The 18,770-nt window shown below is 40.9% G+C and overlaps 1 protein-coding gene across 2 annotated transcripts in view; it reads left to right on the top strand.

The window, feature by feature from the left end:
* The window catches only part of RAB27A (RAB27A, member RAS oncogene family), a 69,950-nt gene that overhangs the window by 47,421 nt on the left and 3,759 nt on the right, over positions 1 to 18,770 (top strand). For both annotated transcript variants that reach the window (XM_037053935.1, XM_037053934.1), the window contains 3 exons: positions 2,075 to 2,160; positions 3,885 to 3,988; positions 8,623 to 8,746. In XM_037053935.1, the coding sequence (XP_036909830.1) occupies positions 2,075 to 2,160; positions 3,885 to 3,988; positions 8,623 to 8,746 (314 nt within the window). The remainder of the gene's footprint in view (positions 1 to 2,074; positions 2,161 to 3,884; positions 3,989 to 8,622; positions 8,747 to 18,770) is intronic.

Here is an 18,770-nt window from a genome sequence, read left to right as displayed (position 1 = left end):
ATTTTTCTTGGAGTTTACTGAATTTTAGAATGTACAGATAAATGTTTTTCATCAACTTCGAGAAGTTTTTGGCTATTTTTCTTCAAATATTTTTCTGCTTCTTTCAATCTCTCCTTTTTCTATAGCATTTCCAGTATGCATTTGTTGGTATATTTAATGGTGCCTCATAGGTTTCTGAAACTCTTCATTTTTCTTCATTTTTTTCCTTCTGTGCCTTAGACTAGATAATCTCAGTTGACCTTCAAATTCAGTGAGTATTACTTCTTCCAGTTTAGGTCTACTCTTTAGCCCCTCTGATGAGTACTGTGTTGTTATCTGTATAGTAGAATATCTATAGTATTCTAATTTTTAAAACACCTATCTCTTTGTTGACCTTCTGAATTCAGTAGGGCGTTATTTGCATACTTTCCTTTAATTCTTTTGTTTTTATTTTATTTTACTTTATTTTTTAAAATCATTCATTGTTGTTCTATTACAGTTATCCAATTTTTCCCCCGTCCTCCTTTGCCCATCCTAACCCTCCACTCCCATAGTCAATTCCCACGCTGTTGTCCATGTTCGTGTTCTTTGTTTAGTCCTTTCAATTTTCTTTAGTTTTTTGAACATATTTATAATTGCTGGTTTAAAGTATTTGTCTAGTAAGTTTGACACCTGGGCTTCCTGTAGTTTCTATAGATAGCTTTTTTCCCAGTGTATGAGGCATGTTTTCTTGTTTCTTTGTATATCTCATAACTTTTGTTGAAAACCGGACATTTAAAATAATATAATGTGGCAACTCTGGAAATCAGATTTCTTCCCCCCTTTGAGAGTTTTTTGTTTTTTTGCTGTCTGTATTTTGCTTGTTTGTTTGTTTATTTATCTTGCTGTTTGTTTGTTTAGTGACATTCTTGGGCTAATTCTGTAAAGTGTATTCTTTGCTATGTGTGACTCCAGAAGTGTTTGCCCAGTTAACTTAGTGGTCAGCTAATGAGTGTACAGAGCATTTCTTAAATTCCTTAAACCAGAAAGCCTCTCATCTTTTCTGAGGGATTGTGTGTTTGTGTGTGTTGTGACATGTACTTAATGCTCCTGTAAGTGGTTTAGAAGTCTGCCTTAGCTTTCACTTCATGCCTGAGAAAAGCCTGAAGGCCAGTCAGAGGTGAGAGATTAGGGCCTTCTCAGGTCTTTCCTGGGCATATGTACAGCCCTACACATAAGCAAGGCCCAATAGGTACCAAGAAATATTTTCTAGCTTTTCAAACCTTTCTATGAACATCTCATTTCCACTTCTTTCTTTTTTTTTTAAAGTCCTTTGGTTAGATTTTTGTTAGTCTCAACTGGTATTTGCTTTTGGTAGCTGTTAAATACTTGCTGCTGATTATTTTCACCAATGCCCAAGGTATGGGGTTATTCTCACAGAGCAGCCCTGAGTCAGGTAATACAAAGACCAGGCCTGTGAATGGAGCTTTGTAGGCAGCTTTCAGTTCTCTGGGGGGGGAGGGGTGAGACTTTGGGGCAGCTCCAAACCCGCTGTGCCTCCACTGCCTGCAGTGGCTGCTGTGCTGATGGTTTTCACAGCTGTCACGATTGTGTACCTGTTGGTGTTCAGAACTGTTGTGGAGCTGGGGAGAGGGCGAGGAGAACAAGGCAAGTTAGAACAGCACAAAACTTACTGTTTTTACTGACATTCAGAGTTCTGAAAAGGTTGATTTTGACAATTGTGCCAGTCTTTCCATAGCTTTTGTGGAGAAAGAGATTTTCAGAGGTACTTTCTATAAAATGTTTTAAGAGTACTTTTTAAAGCTGGGATAGGGAAAAGTCATAGAAAGGTAGTATTTCTTGAAATGGGTGACCTAAGGGAACTTTGAAATTATATATTATTTATATATTTCATAATATATTTATAAGATATGCATTTTGATACAAATTATTATATTATTCAAAGACAGTTATTCAAAATAAAAATACAAATAAGGTTGTATTTGAAATGAGATTTTCTTTAGAAGATTTTGCTAGAGCTGCACTGAATAGGAAAAGTAAGAAGAGTTCACTGGTCTCAGAAGTTCTTGTTTTCTCATTTGTTTTGCTGTTTTAGGTATACAGAGCCAACGGGCCAGATGGAGCTGTTGGCAGAGGCCAGAGAATCCACCTGCAGTTATGGGACACAGCAGGGCAGGAGAGGTATGAGATCTTCAGCTTCATGCCTCTTACCGGAGGGAAGGGAAAAACAGCTGTACTTTTCGTACAGTGACCTGAGCAGGAAAGGGCCAGCCGATTAGTCGATTTGCATCTGGATAAGACATACTGCCAAATTAGCAGTAAATTTATCAGTCAGCGTTGATAACAGTGACTTTAGTTCATACAAGGTCAAAGGAAAAATGGATCCTTTTCAGAGTGGACCAACTTACTTATGGACTTGTTTCTTTTTCTTCTTCATTTTCAAAAAGGCTTATACACCTTTTTCCATTGACTTTTGCCACTTAGCCACAAAAAAGCTACAGACTTATACATACGTATTATCCTCATCAGATTGCTGAAACCTAGTGGAAAATCTGGTTGGAATTAACTCACATGATCAGAAGTTGCTTGACCAAAATAAGTCACATGAAATCTTGATGTAAAGTTGCTTTTAGTTAGCTAAGGTTTTTTTTTTTTCTCACAGGTTCCTTGAAGGGTTTTGTTTAGCTGAGGTTCCTGTTTCTTTCTTACAAATTCCTTTAAAGATTTTTTTAAAACTTTTTATTACAAAAATTTTCACGTATATAGAGAAGATAGTATATATGATGAACTCATGTATTCATTTCCCAGTTTCAACTGTCATTAAGTTGTGGCAAATCTTATTTTATGTATATCCCTCATTCCTACTCCCTCTCCCAAATACTTGTCAAGCAAATTCCACATACCAGATTATTTCATTCATAACTGTTTTGGTATGTGTCTCTAGAACACAACGACTATTTTTGTGGGGCCATTGATTAGAAATATTTGAGAAAACTTAAAATACAATATTAAATGACAAATTCATACCAGTATTTTCTTCCCTGGAGTCTGTGTCTGTCAGTTGCAGGCTTTGCATAAAGGCAAAGTAAGAGGAAACTGTTAGAGGGGGCTAGAGGGGAGGCAGCAGCATGAAACCTTGGAAGAGAGGGTACCATGAAAGGATAGGGGCTGAGTCATTACCACTCCCACCTTTAAGCCAAAGGAACGGCCCATCAGAGGTAAGCGATTGCTGTAGATATTGAAAATAAAAGGACACAGAACACGTTGTAATGTCAGGTGAAGCCAAGCCCCACAGAAGAAGGAAAACAGGCACAGCAAGCGCCATTGTTTTGGTCTAGTTAACTCCGACTTGATATTAAATTATTGATTGAGACTAAAGGGTCACGAACTAGTTTTGTCCTTCCTGTCTGGCAGGCTGGGTTTTCAAATCACATGGTCTGTTAACACATACATTTATATAAGGGATAAATAACTGTCTCATACACTTTTGGAATGCCATCATCTATTTTTTCTCTAAATTTTATGTTTATGCAGATTGTTTTTATTTTAAAAGAAAATGACAAGTATAATTTTTTATCATTGTTGGTATTTAAAAAATCTAGATATATTTCAAATAATCTTTCTTGCTCTAGATAGCTATTTACTGTATTTTGTAAGATATCGTTGATTATACTCATAATTTTGTACTATTAAAATGTCATTGATAATAGCATACTTTACTAAATTTTGTGTCACTAAAAGCTGTAATATGCATGTGTAATGTGAAGTTATTCGAGACAACGGCATGTTATTAAACATCTAATTTGTTGTTGATGAACTATTGGGACAGGCTGAGGCGCTGCTGATAGCTTTATATTTCAGGAGCCGGGCTGTGGTTTAGGTGATCAATCTGCTTTATGTCCTAGGTTTCGAAGCTTGACAACAGCATTCTTCAGAGATGCGATGGGGTTTCTTCTGCTTTTCGATCTGACAAATGAGCAAAGCTTCCTCAGTGTCAGAAACTGGATAAGTAAGTGTGATTGTGTCTCTGCCTCCCACTCCCTGCAATAAAATGTCCTCTTATATTCTACTTTTGTTGTAAATTGTTTGGGGAGAAATCTTAGTGCTGTTTTAAATGCTATTTAAAGGAGTAAGACTATCAGTTTAGAGGCAAGATAACTGAAATGCTCTGCGTTTCCTAGTGGTACCGACCTAGTTGTTGAGTTCGCCTGTGCTCCGGGTGTCAGGCAGTGCTTCCCATATAATCTCTTAATCAGCCTTTCCCACAGAGGGGACTCACCCCCATCTTGTAAAGGAGGGTGTAGAGACCTAGAGAAGTCAAATCACTGAGTATCTGCTGGCCTATCGTGCATTATCCAGTCTTGTACCATTCTGGGGTTGAAACCATATATTATGCAGATCGTGTATATTACATAAATATCTTTGGGAGGCTTAATGGATTAGACCTCTTGGCTGTATGTCTCTTCTCTGCTTAGAGGCCCCTCCTTTTAGGGTCAGACATTTGCCAGGGGGACTCTAGAACTGTATTGGCAGAAGTGGTCCCCAGCACTATATATATAAACTTTCATTTTGGCTTTTTGGAGAGATCCCAGTCTCTTAAATGGTTGTTAGTAGCTATTTAAAATTCTGCTACTTGGCCAAATAATAGCTTGCAAATGCTACATTTTCTTCCATTGGTTGTATTATTAGTACAAACCTAGAGAACATATTGAGAAAGGCTGTGATGTTAGAAGTCTACTTATTCTTTAATATATGGCAAAGTATGTCCTCCAAGAAATTTTCTGGGATAACTTTAGTTGGAATAAATTTTCTTGTCCTTCATTACCACTGTTACATTTGGTACTGATTTTAGGGTCCTTATCATAGACCATCTTGAGTTGTAGTTGTTTAAACATGTACCTTTTTTCTTAGATTTTTAAAAAGATTTTATTTATTTATTTTTAGAGCAAGGGGAAGGGAAGGAGAAAGAGAGAGAGAGAAACATCAATGTGTGGCTGCCTCTCATTTGTCCCCCACTGGAGACCTGGCCTGCAACCCAGGCATGTGCCCTGACTGGGTATAAAACCTGTGACCCTTTGGTTTGCAGGCTGGCACTTAGTCCACTGAGCTACACCAGCCAGGGTATCTAAATGAGATTTTTCAAAGCATTGATTAATTTACTTTTTATAGAAGTAATTTAGTCTTTAGAAAAAGCTAGGAAAAAATAAATAACAAGAAAAATCACCAATAATCACACTTTCCTGACCCCACCGTATAAAAATTATTATTATTTTAATCAAATTATTATCATTTGATTCTTGGCTTCATCCACTCCACTGTTGGTTCCCTGTAAATTTTTCTTATTTTCACTTAGTGCAACCTTCATTTCTGCCTGGGTCTTTTTTATTCTGTTGAAGTAACCGTTGAATTCCCTGCACATCCTAATAACCAGTGTTTTGGACTCTGCATCTGATAGGTTGCTTGTCTCCATTTTGTTTAGTTCTTTTTCTGGAGTTTTTTTCTGTTCTTTCATTTGGGCCATGTTTCTTTGTTTCCTCATTTTGGCAGCCTCCCTGTGTTTGTTTCGATGTATTGGGTAAAGCTGCTTTGACTCCCTGTCTTGGTTTTGTGACCTAATGTAGTAGGTGTCGTGTAGGATCTAGAGGGAAAGCTTCCCCTGTGACCCAAACTGGATACTCAAGTTGCACTTTTTTTTATGGGTGAGCATATCCTCCTCTTGTAGTTTAGCCTTGATTGCTGTTGGCAGGAAAATAGAGGGATTTACCCAGGGCAGTCAGCTTTGAGGATTGGTTTTGACCACTTATCACCAGCCTCTGCCCTCCATGGAGAATCAGCTGTACAGGGGCGGGTGGTGGTACTCCAGCGTGGTCTCTAGCTGTCCATTAGGTGCGCAGGCTCTTAGGTTCCCCTGGTGGTGCAGGCCAAGGTCATCCCCCACTCATGTTCTGCCTGGGGCCACCCTGCATAAGCTATGAAGCCATCTGAGATGGCTGCTACTTGTGGTGGGCTTGGAGATTCCTAGTTGAAGCCAAGTGGTATATCTAGGCTGGCTGCCGCTAGTGCTGTACCTGGAACCGCTTAGCAAAAGGTACAGGCATTGAGGGCTTGCTGAGGTGGGCTGTTGCTTTTTTGAGAGGATTTAGGAAGTTGTGAAGCATGAGCCAAGACCAGCCTTTCATATGGAAAAGTCACTGTTAACAGCTTTGTTGGGCCCATAAGTTGGATGAGGTCAAGCCTCAGGGGTCTTCAGTGTAGGATGAACAGTGTTAGCCATATGATGGAGTCTGAGATACCGCACCCGCCTGCCAGCTCTGTGGCTCTGTGGCTCTGTGGAGCGAGGGTTCAGAAAAGGGACGATGGACTCTGCCTGCCCTTCTGTCTGAGAGAAAGCTATTCCTCAGCTTTTGCCTTGATGCCAGAGACCTCAGTTCCTCCCTGTATGCCAAAGGTTGCCTGTTGCAAATATGCTTTTAAAAGAAAATGAAGAATGAATATTCAAGTAGCTACCCCAGTGCCGGACTCAGAGGGAGTGAGTCTGCATAGGTCTGTGTGTGGGTTCTTTAATAGGAACAGCTTGGGGCTCTAGAATTTTCTTCTGCCAACTCAATTCCCACTGTTTTTGTTGTTGTTGTTGTCGTTGTTTTTTTTTTTTTTTTTAGCAACACTTCTGGGGACTTAATCTTCCTGGTCCTGGAACTGTGGGCTGGGGTCCTGATGTGGGGTTGGGACTCCTCACTCCCGCGGTATTACTCCCACATTTTTATTCACCACCCATGGGTGTGGGGTGAGCCTGTTCTGCATCTCCATCTCCACATCTGTCTGGATGGATGTGGTTTCTTTAATTCCATAGTTATCAGACTTCCATTCACCTCTGTTTCTGACAGTTCTTAGTGATGGTTGTTCTATAGTTTCATTGTAATTTTGATGTGGCTGTACTAGGAAGCTAGCTGTGTTTACCTGTCACTCCACCTTGCCCAAAATCAACATTATTAAACATTATTACTAGTCATATTTACATAGCCCTTCTCCTCCTCCTTCCTGTTCCGCATAGCACTTCTGCATGCTTTAACCTGTGAACTTAGTGGTTCTCAGACGTAGATGTGCATCTGATACCCAGAAGGCTTGTTAAAACAAAGATTCTGGGCCCCGTACTGAGTGTTTCTGATTCAGTAGATTGGTGTTGGGACCTGATAATTTACATTTCTAACAAGTTCTTAGGCTGCTAGTTCACAGATCTTGCTTAAGAATCACTGAATTAACTCATTCACTCCTCACTTTAACCCTGTGAATTAAGTACCATTACTACCCCCATGTACATGTGGGAAGACTGAGGCACAGAGCAGTCGATGAGTTTCCCAGGGTGGCACAGCTAGTAAATGGCAGAGCCAGGGCTCAGCCTTGGACACGCTGGATCCTGAGTTCATGCTTAAACCCATGTCACTGGACATATGAGGTGTTGACAGCACAGAGCTGCTCTGGACACCAGAAAGGTTTCACAGTAGAGGGACCTGAGAAGCAAGTCTTAAAGGAAGTGAGGGGAGTCCCTGAAGGAAGGCTGTGTGGTTGGGCGTTCAAGGGGGTGAGGACCGCATGGGCAACAGCCCAGAGGAAAGAACAGCATGGCTGTTATTGGAGACTGCACAGTTTGGTCTTGCCTGTGTATTTCTTGTTTCCCTGGTTGTCCCTTGAGGGCAAAGATCATTGTCTTGAAATTTTACACCCAGTATCAGGCCCAGGCTAACATTCGGTAAATGCTTGCCACCCTGACTTTCTCCTGATAAGGTAGAATGAACACAACTTCATAATGAGGAACTAAAATGTCAACACTTTTCTGGTTAACCATGATAAAAAATAAATTAGGCCATAAACTTTGTGAAAGTTTGGGCTGCTTTAATTTCATTATGGGACATGTTAAGTAATAAAAAGACTTTATTTTCCTTCTTTGGAAGATTGAACTATTTAGCTTAATGAAGCTCTTTTGTTTGATTGAGTTGCTTTTAAAATTATGTCTGCAGGTTTTCAGGTAAAAAGAAATAAAGGCTGTGGAGGAAGAATTGTAGTCCCCTGCGTTTTCGGGTTCTGGTGATGGAATCATTGACTCTTTATTCTGGATTTTCTCTCTTCATTTAATCCTGTATCTAGTTTTAAATGAATTTATTCTGCCTTAGGATAATAGAAAAATGTAAAAACATTTTAGATAGAAATAGGTTAGCTTGTAGGAAGATAACTCTTTTAAAATTATGATTGCTGTGGAGAGAAAATATGTGGAAAAGTTTTAAAATTAGCAACGAGCCTTAGAAATCCTCCAAGTTTTTTTCAATTGGTCTTCATGAAAAAGTCTGCCACCTGTTGTGTGCATGTATGTGTGTGTGCACACGCACATTTTTGGAGGGTTCACACGTTTTCTCCTTTCTCTCTGGCATGCATAAGCTGGGGTGTGTGTTTAAGGGCAGGAGTAGTTTTGTATCTCTGCCTCATCCTTTCAGTTTTACAGATCAGGGTACTGATGCTTTGGAAACACTGTATCAGTTTCTTTTATCTGTATATCCGTTTAGTTTTCACAGCACTTTTGCCTGTAGTCCTCATTGATCATACACTTACATTATTGTTTACCTATAATTTCTTATCTTCTTATATTCACAGGCCAGCTACAAACGCATGCATATTGTGAAAACCCAGACATAGTGCTCTGTGGAAATAAGAGTGATCTGGAAGACCAGAGAGTAGTGAAAGAGGAGGAAGCTGTAGGACTTGCAGAGAAATATGGGTGAGTGTCTTGGTGGAGAAATCTAGAGAAAACACTTCCAATGTAAACACACGAGTACATGAATAGATAACACAAAATATAAAAGCAAAAAATAAAACCAAAACACCCAGATCTAGGCCTTGGAAGGTGTCAAATATCTACTTTGTATATTAATATTATATAATAGTGGGGCCCATAGAAAACACATTGTGGGTGGGCCCTCGCTCTGTGCTTCAGTCCCACTTTCTCAGCCTCTTGGTCTTTCAAGAAAGACAGCTTTATGTCCTAGTTTTGGAAGCCCTCCTTTATAAGATACAAGTAGGAGACCCCTGGGATAAGGAAATCCTTTAGGTTTCGCAAGGAAAGTTCAAAGCCAGTGGACATGCTGCTGTTGAGAGCCCCAGCACACAAGAGGGCCTCATCGGCTTTGAAATTTCTATGCTGTGAAGATCCCCTTCGGTTTAGACTGTGTTTTTGTGGTGGAGAATCAACTAAATACTGTCTATGTCCTTGAACTCTGGGAAGAGGATCATAGTAGCAGCAGCATTAATTGGACATGAAAGGAGGGGTCAGCCACTTTTCTCTCTACAAAGGGCACCTCCACAAGGGAATTTAGGAATTTGTACTTTACTATCTTTCTACCTTTGCTACAATGCGAACTCAAGTGTGTATGTATTAATTGCCCTTCATATAAGTGGGAGGCAGCAAGTGGGGTTGAGGAGTGGTATGGAATGTAGGGGCTGTTACCTGACTAGTGGCCCTGGTTGTTAGACAGAATCCAAGGAGTCCAGTGGAGGCCCTTTCCCTGGTCATTGTGCAACCTCTGCTCTGCTCTTTCTGGGGCTGATGCAGGTTCAGCAAGCAGGGAATTGCTGAAGCCTTTGGACACAGAGGGATGCTATGAGTACTTTGTTTGGATCAGCCTGGGGGTTGTGGTTGGAATGAAATGGAAGGAGGAAAGACAGGAATGGAGACTGCAGTGATCCGTGAAGTGGGCAGGGGCTAAATTTGCGGGAAAGGAAAAGGACTCAATCAGAGAAAATAGGGTGAGGCAGAACAGGATTTTAAATCTTTCTCAAGTCTAGCTCAAGGAGCAAGAGGGTCATTCCCATCAATGATGCTGGCTTACCCTGGCAGGGATTTGCAATCAGATGTGGAGGTTTTCACTCAAGGGTAGGTGGTGTTGAACCATGTTAGAAGCACCTGGGGAGCTTTGACCAAATACTCATGTTTGGGCCTCACCTCTGGGCTTCTGACATAATTGGTCTGGTGTGGTTTATCAGGCACAGTTCAGTTGAATATATACTTGCATATAAAGGGGTTTGATGTCATGCAGTTGTGGAAGCTGCGTAGGCAGTCTCTGTAAGACACTGAGTCTAATGCTGAAAGTTGAAGTCCACAAGACAGGTAGTCAGGAAGGGAAGATAGACTTAAAGAGGGAGAGAGCAAGAAGCAGCTGGGACCTATGCTGACAGACCAAACCCTGTGTCGGTCATGGCTACCTCTAACCTGGATGGTGTGGGTGTCCTGCAGCAGCCAGGACACTTCTTACAGAGCTAAACAAAGACACCTGGCCCAGGAGCTGGAGAAGCTGAAGGAGGACCTAGAGAAGGTGGAGCAGGCGCAGGTGTGGCTGCTGGCTTGTGCCAACGAGATGAACTAGCATATAAATGACAGTGTGTGAGAGCCACAGAATGGCTTCTGCTTCATTTCTGTCCCCCAGATCTCTGTGGTTCACCTTACTGGAAAGGAATTCTGGGAAATGTTGTTCAACCTAGCCAAGTTGACATATTTCAAACCACTATAGATGGGGGTCTGGGCACTGGTGTCTCTTAAAGCTCTTGACATGATTTTCTGACACTGTGGTTGAGAACCTCTGTGGTTGAGGCGATTCAGAGAGGCTCCCGCAGCCACTGGTGAGAGGCACGCCAGCAATGTAGTGGCAGTGATCAAATACCGAGGAGGATGCTGGAAGTGCCGAAGCTGGGAGCTGTGTCGCAAGCGGGTGAGGAGGAAGTAAGTGATGAAGCAATGGAAACCATGAACCTGGACCGTGCTTTTAAGAAGTTAGTAAAGGTCAAAAAGCAGAAAATAGGGCAGCCAGTAGAGTTAGCTAGATCAAACAAGCACATTCTCAAGTATTGGGGCACAGTCAGGATTGACCTCCTCCTCCTCTGGGCTTCTTCAACCCTTTGCTTGTTGTCCTGGTGCTCAGATTTCCACTTCCTGCCCAGGAAGAGCCTGCATTTGCCTTCTGACCCTGTGGGGGATCTGTGGATACACGATTGTTTCTCCTGTGCTCAGATCCCAGGTTTGGGGATATGTTAGAGGCTCAAACTGAAGTTTCGGGATTGAATTAAAATGAGGAGAGATAGAATTAGTAGATTAAGTGATTGAAGAATGGAAAGGGATGGAAACAAAATCCTCTTAAGAATAAGGAAGTATAGACTTCTGCCAAGATGGAGGCATAGGTGGAAACACTGTGCCTCCTCGCACAACCAAGTTTAAAGACAACGAAGTTTTAGTAAACAAAAATGCAGCCGAAACACAGAAAATTGAACTATATGGAAGTCTGACAACAATGAACCATTCAGCCAGACCAGTAAGAGGGGCAGAGCCAGCAGCAGAGCAGGGTCAAGCAGGAAAGATCCCCCGACCCAGGCGCCCAGGCAGCCGTGGCACGGATCCCAGGTGTGGGGTAGCAACGGGCCGACCCAGTGAGGGTGCAAGGCCGGCAGGCTGACCATGGTCACACATTTGTGTGCAGATAAATGAGCGAAGGAGTGAGCAGTGAGACAGACCATGCAGGCCCCAGTGGCAGGAAGCAGCAGGGGGCACCACCATTGCCCCTCTCTGACCCCGCCCCCACATACAGCATCACAACCCAGCGATCGAGTTGCCCCACCCTGGTGAACACCTAGGGCTCTGCTCCTCATACATAACAGGTGCGAACAGACCAAAATATGGCTCAAGAACTCAAAGCCCCAGAGCCAATAACTCTAAGCGACCAAGAAATAGCCAACCTCTCAGATGCACAGTTCAAAATACTGGTGATCAGGATGCTCACAGAACTAATTGATTTTAGTCACAAATTAGAGGAACAAATGAAGGCTAAACTAATTGAAATGAAGGGAAATGCACAGGAAACCAATAGTATGGGAAGGACACTGGGACTCAAATCAAGGGAGTGGACCAGAGGAAGAAAAAAATGACTAAACAGAAAAATATGAAGAAACAAGAATTCAGAAAAATGAGGAGAGGCTTAGTAACCTCCAGGACTTCTTGAAACATTCCAACATCTGAATTATAGGGGTACCAGAAGGGGAAAAGGAACAGCCATGAGTGGAAAACTTATTTGAACAAATAATAAAGGAGAACTTCTCCAATCTGATAAAGGAAATAGACTTCCAGGAAATCCAGGAAGCTCAGAGAGTCCCAAAGAACTTGGACCCAAGAAGGAACACACCAAGGCACATCATAATTAATTACCCAAGATTAAAATGAAGGAGAGAATCCTAGAAGCATCAAGAGATAAGGGGACCGTCACCTACAAAGGAGTTCCCATCAGACTGTCAGCGGATTTCTCAAAAGAGACCTTACAGGCAAGAAGGGGCTGAAAAGAAGTATTCCAAGTCATGAAATCCAAAGACCTACAACCAAGACTGCTCTATCCAGCAAAGCTTTCATTTAGAATGGAAGGGCAGATAAAGTGCTTCTCAGATAAGATCAAATTCAAGGAGTTCATCATCACCAAGCCCTTATTATATGAGATGTTAAAGGGACTTACCTAAGAAAAAGAAGATAAGAAATATGAACAGTGAAAGGACAGCAAACTCACAGTTATTAACAACCACACCTAAAACAAAAGCAAACTAAGAGGACAGCTAGATCAGGAGTGGAACTATAGAAATGAAGATCACACGGAGGATTAGCAACAGGGGAGTGGGAGGAGGAGAAGGCGGGGAGAAGGTACAGAGAATAAGTAGCGTAGACGGTGGGTAGAAAATGGATAGGGGGGAGGGCAAGAATAGTAGGGGAAATATAGAATCTAAAGAACTTGAGACACATGGTCATAAACTAAACGGGGGGGAATGATGGGGGAGGGGGTGTACAGGGTGGAGGGGAATAAAGGGGGGAAATAGAACAACTGTAATGGCATAATCAATAAAATATATTTTAAAAACACGTGAAAAAAAGAATAAGGAAGTATAAAACATAGTTCTATATGCTGTTTGCCAGTCTCAGAGGAAAACATGATGGAGCAATTGGTTCATTGCTTATAGCAAGTTTGACATGGAAATTTAATGATCATTTCTACAGAAATCTTTTTCATTCTTAATGATAATATTTTCATAGCCCCACATGCACTAAAGGGCTATGTTGTTGACTTGATTTATGTCCTGAAAATGTGGTTTATGGCATATCTTCATGTCGTTGCTATATTGTCTGATACATTTGCACTTTGGTTAGTATTTTGCTACCTTCTATCCTCAATTCAGATAAATGGATTATTGGTTCACAAGTGATTTTCTGAAATATATGTACATTCAGAAAATGACAGACTATGTCTCAGAAAAGCTTTGCACAGCTAATAAAGAACATGTTACGGTGCAGACATGGAACACAAATCTGCCTGTGCTGGGACAGGCAAATCAGTGAGTGAGAACTTCCTCCAGCAGCCTTCATCTGGAAAATTTATTTTGGGTAGACTGAAAATCCATCTACCTCTCATTCCCTGTAAAATCTTTTTTTGCTGTAAGACTTGGTTAACATGATGTTCTGATATCACTTTCTAACACAGCAAAGTGATTTATTAGTAAAACAATCAAATTTTTCTAGAAGATATACAAAATCATATTTTCCAGTGTTGCATATCGATTCATATTGTCAGTGAAGTCACAGAAGAGAACAAAACAGGTTCGTTCAAATCTGTGGTCCCGCCAGTCAAAACACTATTACAATTCACGCTATTGCTGAAACACTTGTGAGAATAGCTTCAAAGCCAGTGACAAATGTGTTTGAAGACAGCAGAACACAGTGTTGCTGACAGTCCTTTTGTAGGTGGTGCTGTTGGACCTCAGGCTTCAGTGAGCTTCAGGACACCTGACCACTGGGCCCCACAGTCTCTGATGCAGTAGGTCTGTGTCGGAGTCCCGGAGTTTACATTTCTAATTGATTTCCAGATGTTGCTGCTGGTGAATGAGGACCGCACTTTGAGACCCATCCATGTAGGTGCCAAGTTACTATCACGTGTGCATGCTGGCAGGTAGTTTCCTGCACAGAATAGCTGGATAGATCACTTTCACACAGAATATGAAGCCGTTGTCTACTTGTGCCATGCGTGAGTGAGGGTAACATGTTCAGTTATTTCTCACTGGAAGATTCATGCTAAAGAGAAAAAGGAATGTTTTCCACTTACACAGTTAATTGTACCAGCTGTGATATAGACTTAGAAGGGTGCTGGGACTGGTACTGAAGGAGTGCCAGCCACAGTGGGCACGCAAGGACTTTGTGAGTAAAAATGGCTGCACCTATCCCTGGCTGGTATAGCTCAGTGGATTTAGCACTGGCCTGCAAACTAAAGAGTCAGTGGTTTGATTCCCAGTCAGAGCACGTGCCTGGGTTGTGGGCCAGGCCTTCAGTAGGGGGTGCATGAGAGGCAACCACACATTGATGTTTTTTTCTCTCTCTTTCTCCTTCCCATCCCCTCTGTCTAAAAATAAATTTAAAACATCTTTAAAATGGTTTCACTTAAATTCCCTCCTTCGCTCTGCTTTACCTAATGGAGATAGCTGGTAGTCACGATAAGCCTTTTGGTTTTGATTCAGAGTTGCAGAAAATAGAGAAAATTGTGAATGGGATGAAAGCATGATGATTTCAGCAAATTAACAGCAAATTAAAAAAAATTGAGATATAATTGACATATAGTGTTGAATTATTTTCAGGTGTACGATATAATAATTTGGTATGTGTATATACTACAAAATGATTACCAAAAAATAAGGTTAGTTAACATCCATCGCCACATATAGCCACAATTATTTCCCCTTGTGATGAGACCATTTAGGGTTTACTTTTTAAGGGGCAGCACATTTAACGCAACTTGTTTTCCCATGGAAGGCTGTTGGCTATTAATGAGGAAGGTGCTCAAGAGATTCGGGAATGAAGAAGGATGAGTTTAAAAACATTTACTTACAGCATTCATAATATGAGTGCAGGCCATTTCTGGAGTTTCAAGTGGCTTAGTTCAGCAGAATGCTCACTCAGCATTCATCTAGTTTGAGCTGGATGAAATGAGGTATGAATGGCTGGAGTTCTAGTAGTCGGCTTCGCAAACTGGATGAAATCAGAGCCCCACACGAGTCAGCACAGGATGTAGATTTCATTTGGCACAATCTCCCAGGTTGAAACCATCCTTACACTAGCCCTTTACTGCGTGGTTTTCAACCACTGCGCCTTGTGCACTGGTGTGCCATGAGACTGTTTGGTCAGGGGCACTGACCTCTTTTGTCAAGTTAGATTGACCTTAGATTGTCAAGTTAACAAGATGACCACAGCCAACATAACAGTAGCCTTCTGGTGTGAATGCCCTGTCTTGAACCATAATATATAGGTCATATAATAGAGTTGAATCTTATTGGTCATGTCGCATGATATTGCGTCTGATTAGTTAATTCTTGGTACCAGAAATCTTTATGTATAAGTATAGGCACGTGATTTTTTAAAAAGTTATTTTGAAATTACATTTCTATTACTATTACTATTTACTATTAATAATTAATATCACTATTAGTAAAAGGGTAGGTAATTACTATTATTATTGTTCTCTTGTGAATAAATGAAAATGATCCCTATTTTTGTCAGATGGGCAAAAAATGTGTTTTCTGTGTGCCACAGAATTTTAGCAATTACTTTATGTGCACCATGAGATGAAAAAGGTTGAAAACCGTTGCTTTACTGTAATATCGTGTTCACTAAGCATCCAGCAGATTCTGGAAAGTAGTGAAACTCAGTTCCTACTTTAGTGAAAAATTTTCCCATAACTTCTGATCCACGTGAGCCAAATATCTAGAACCATTTGGGAGAATTCTTAAATGCAATTGATGTTATTCCTAACAAATCCTGAGTGGGACCTTGGATCTTCTATTTTTTTTTTTTAGAAATAAATAATAGAAAAGCGACGAGCTGGATGTGAATCCCGATCTACAGTGTGAGCTGGGTTGATAGCTATCTTAATGGAAAACTGCAAATGATGATGCCCCCTCATTGATTTGAAGCTGTTTGTCATTTTCTTCATTTTACTTTATTTTTAAATTTGTGATTAATCTATTTTTAAAAGCACACGAGATTGATGTTCTGCAAGTGTTCCCAGGGGCCATTTGTGGTCGTTTACAGCTTGATAGCACCAGTAGTGGCTCAGGACTTTTTTCAAAGATTTGCAGACATGCTCCCTGGTAATGCTGCTTTAGCACCACCATGTGGAGAGAAGGAGCAATACCACTCTTTCTATGGTTAAAAAATTACAATTGATCCTCTTGAATTTAAACTAAGATTACTAAACTTTTGCCTAGTATATTGTAGGAAAAGCAGAATATTACTTTTAGAGAAAAACCTCATTAGTTAAACTTTTATTGAACAGTTGCTGGATGCTAGGCTTGTGGCTAAGCCCTTTACATGCATTATTTCATTTCCTCCTTAACACGACCCCGTGAACCACGGTTACTCCTCGTCACACAGGTACAGAGAAGTATTCAGATGAAGTTCCCCAAATGCCTTCTAAAAGTGAAGGCCCTGAAGATATGAACGTGAAAGTATTACTAACTCCATCCACTAGACTTTCTATGGCCTTAAGACTAGCTGAACAGTCTAATTTTGAAATGTGAACACAAGGCACATTTCTGTCTCTCGAGCATCATTTTGTTATGGAAGGAAAGTCTTATTCCAGGGTCTGCTCTGTGATCACACCTAGTTTGCTTTTTGTCTGGCAGGGCAAAGAGCTGAGAGTGGAGAGGAATGAGCTCTAGTATTTTATTCCCATAGAAACAAACCTGCACTGCCCTGATTGCTCAGGAGACTCTGATCAGTCTCAAGATTTTAAAGTTGTTAACCTGACTCCTGGTCTCATGATCTGGAAGTTCACAAATGGCAGGAAAATACACTTTTAAGTGAAGGATGTAAGTTTTTCACCTGAATTTAGAATTATAAATGTAAACTACATCTTGTTACTATTGTACATCTTTTAATATGGAGGACTTAAAATATACATCTAATTCATACACCCTGAAATACCACCAATTAAATATTTGCTTAAGTTAGAAAATGGGGGACAATAGCTCATAGCTCTGCTAGAGGCATCAGTCATTTGTACTTGAGTATTAATCAGTAAAGTAAGACCCATTTTCTGTCAGTATTTGGTGATGATCACTTGGGGGAGGTGAGGGGCTCAGTGAGGAGTGAAGAGAGGCAAGTGCTTTGGGGTGTGAGGCACTCTGCCTGGGGTAGGTCAGCCTGCGTGAGCCCTTCCTGACGCAGAGGCATGTCCCAGGTGTCAGGGCAGTGCTGTAGGCCAGCCACAATGTGGATTGAATCAACACTAGTGGGCTAGTCTGGGAATTTAATGTTTATAATGTTGCCAAGGTCTCTTGGAGCTATGACTTTCCATGATTCAGTGACACTGCTTCTGTGTGTTCTGAGTTTTAAACAACAAAATCGCAAGCAAACTTTTGTACCAAACCCATTTCTGTGTTGGAAGTAAGACATACTTATCGATGACACATTTGTCAAAAATGACACATTTCCTACATGTCAGATTTCAATCTAAGTGCTTTAAATGTCAACTCACTTAACCCTTACAAGAAGACCCTGCTGTTATCTATTTTCCAGATGAAGCAGCTGAGGCCCAGAGGTTAATAGCTCACCAGTGCTCCCCCGTGGGTAACAAGTGCTAGGTTTGCATTCAGGAAGCCTGGCTCTGGAGGTTATGGCTCTTGACCATTGTCCAAGTGGCCTGTGATTTCCACCCACAAGTTTCATAGTCTTTAAAAGTACTTTCAACTATGTTTCCTCACTTTTATCTTGAAACTGACTTTGGGGTAATTTTCAGGAACCAAATGGGAAGAAACTATGGAAAGTAGAAACTATGGAAAGAATGGCTTAATGGCCATTCGGTTGAGGCCTTCAGTGAGTTTGAGGACTTTAGAGTTGGAGAGATAGTTATAACTGAGTTTGTGGACATTTTAAACATTAGATGCATATTATTATATTAGTATTTATAGGGAAGTTTACTATTTGACTACTTTTACTTTGTATTTTCAATTTTAGCCCATTGTTCTTTGGGGGGAGGGATTCATTTTCCAGTTGCTTTGCCATGAAACAGCTTTCTAAATGGCGATGGAGTGATCAAGCCTTCCCCTTAAGTCTAAGAAATGTTCTGTAGACATTAAGTGATTCTTCATGGCTATAACTGAGGAAGAGCATAATGAAGAAAATGTAAGTATGTGAGCCTTGAGAATTCTCTATCCAAAATTCAATTTTGGCAACAATGGCAACATCACAAACTCTCCCTGCGACTTAGCTCAATAACATCATAGGCTCTTGATAAATAATTGTTTACTGAGTCCCCATAAAAGATGCCCTCTTAACACTCACTAATCAAATATTGCCTGAGACCAGGAAGGGTGGGGAGAAAAGATGCATTATCTTCATTTTGTGGAAAAGGCAACTGATAATGAGGGAGGAAAAAATACTGACAGTAACCAAAGTGGTAGACAGGCAGGAGGTTGCAAAACCACGAAGACCATGTAGTTTGCCTGGCAGACACCCTTCTCTGATTAAGATTAAGATATTTTGGAGTCAGCATATGAAGGGCTGTCAATACAGACATGGTAGAATCATTGGAGCAACCCTCTCTTGCAAAACAGATGTGTAGATAAATGCTGAAATGAAGTCAGTTCCTTAACCAGTTTTTAGAAGCCATGCCAAAGCAGGAGAGAAGTGCAGAAGTCAAGTTGCCACTTCCTGTAGGAAGTGTGCAGATAAGACAGCG

This window comes from Sturnira hondurensis, unplaced genomic scaffold (assembly GCF_014824575.4).
Source record: "Sturnira hondurensis isolate 20B ecotype Veracruz unplaced genomic scaffold, ASM1482457v3 Scaffold0008196, whole genome shotgun sequence".
In the NCBI taxonomy this organism is placed as follows: Eukaryota; Metazoa; Chordata; class Mammalia; order Chiroptera; family Phyllostomidae; genus Sturnira; species Sturnira hondurensis.
Note: the sequence above shows the minus strand (reverse complement) of the source record. Positions and strands in the feature narration are given on the sequence as shown.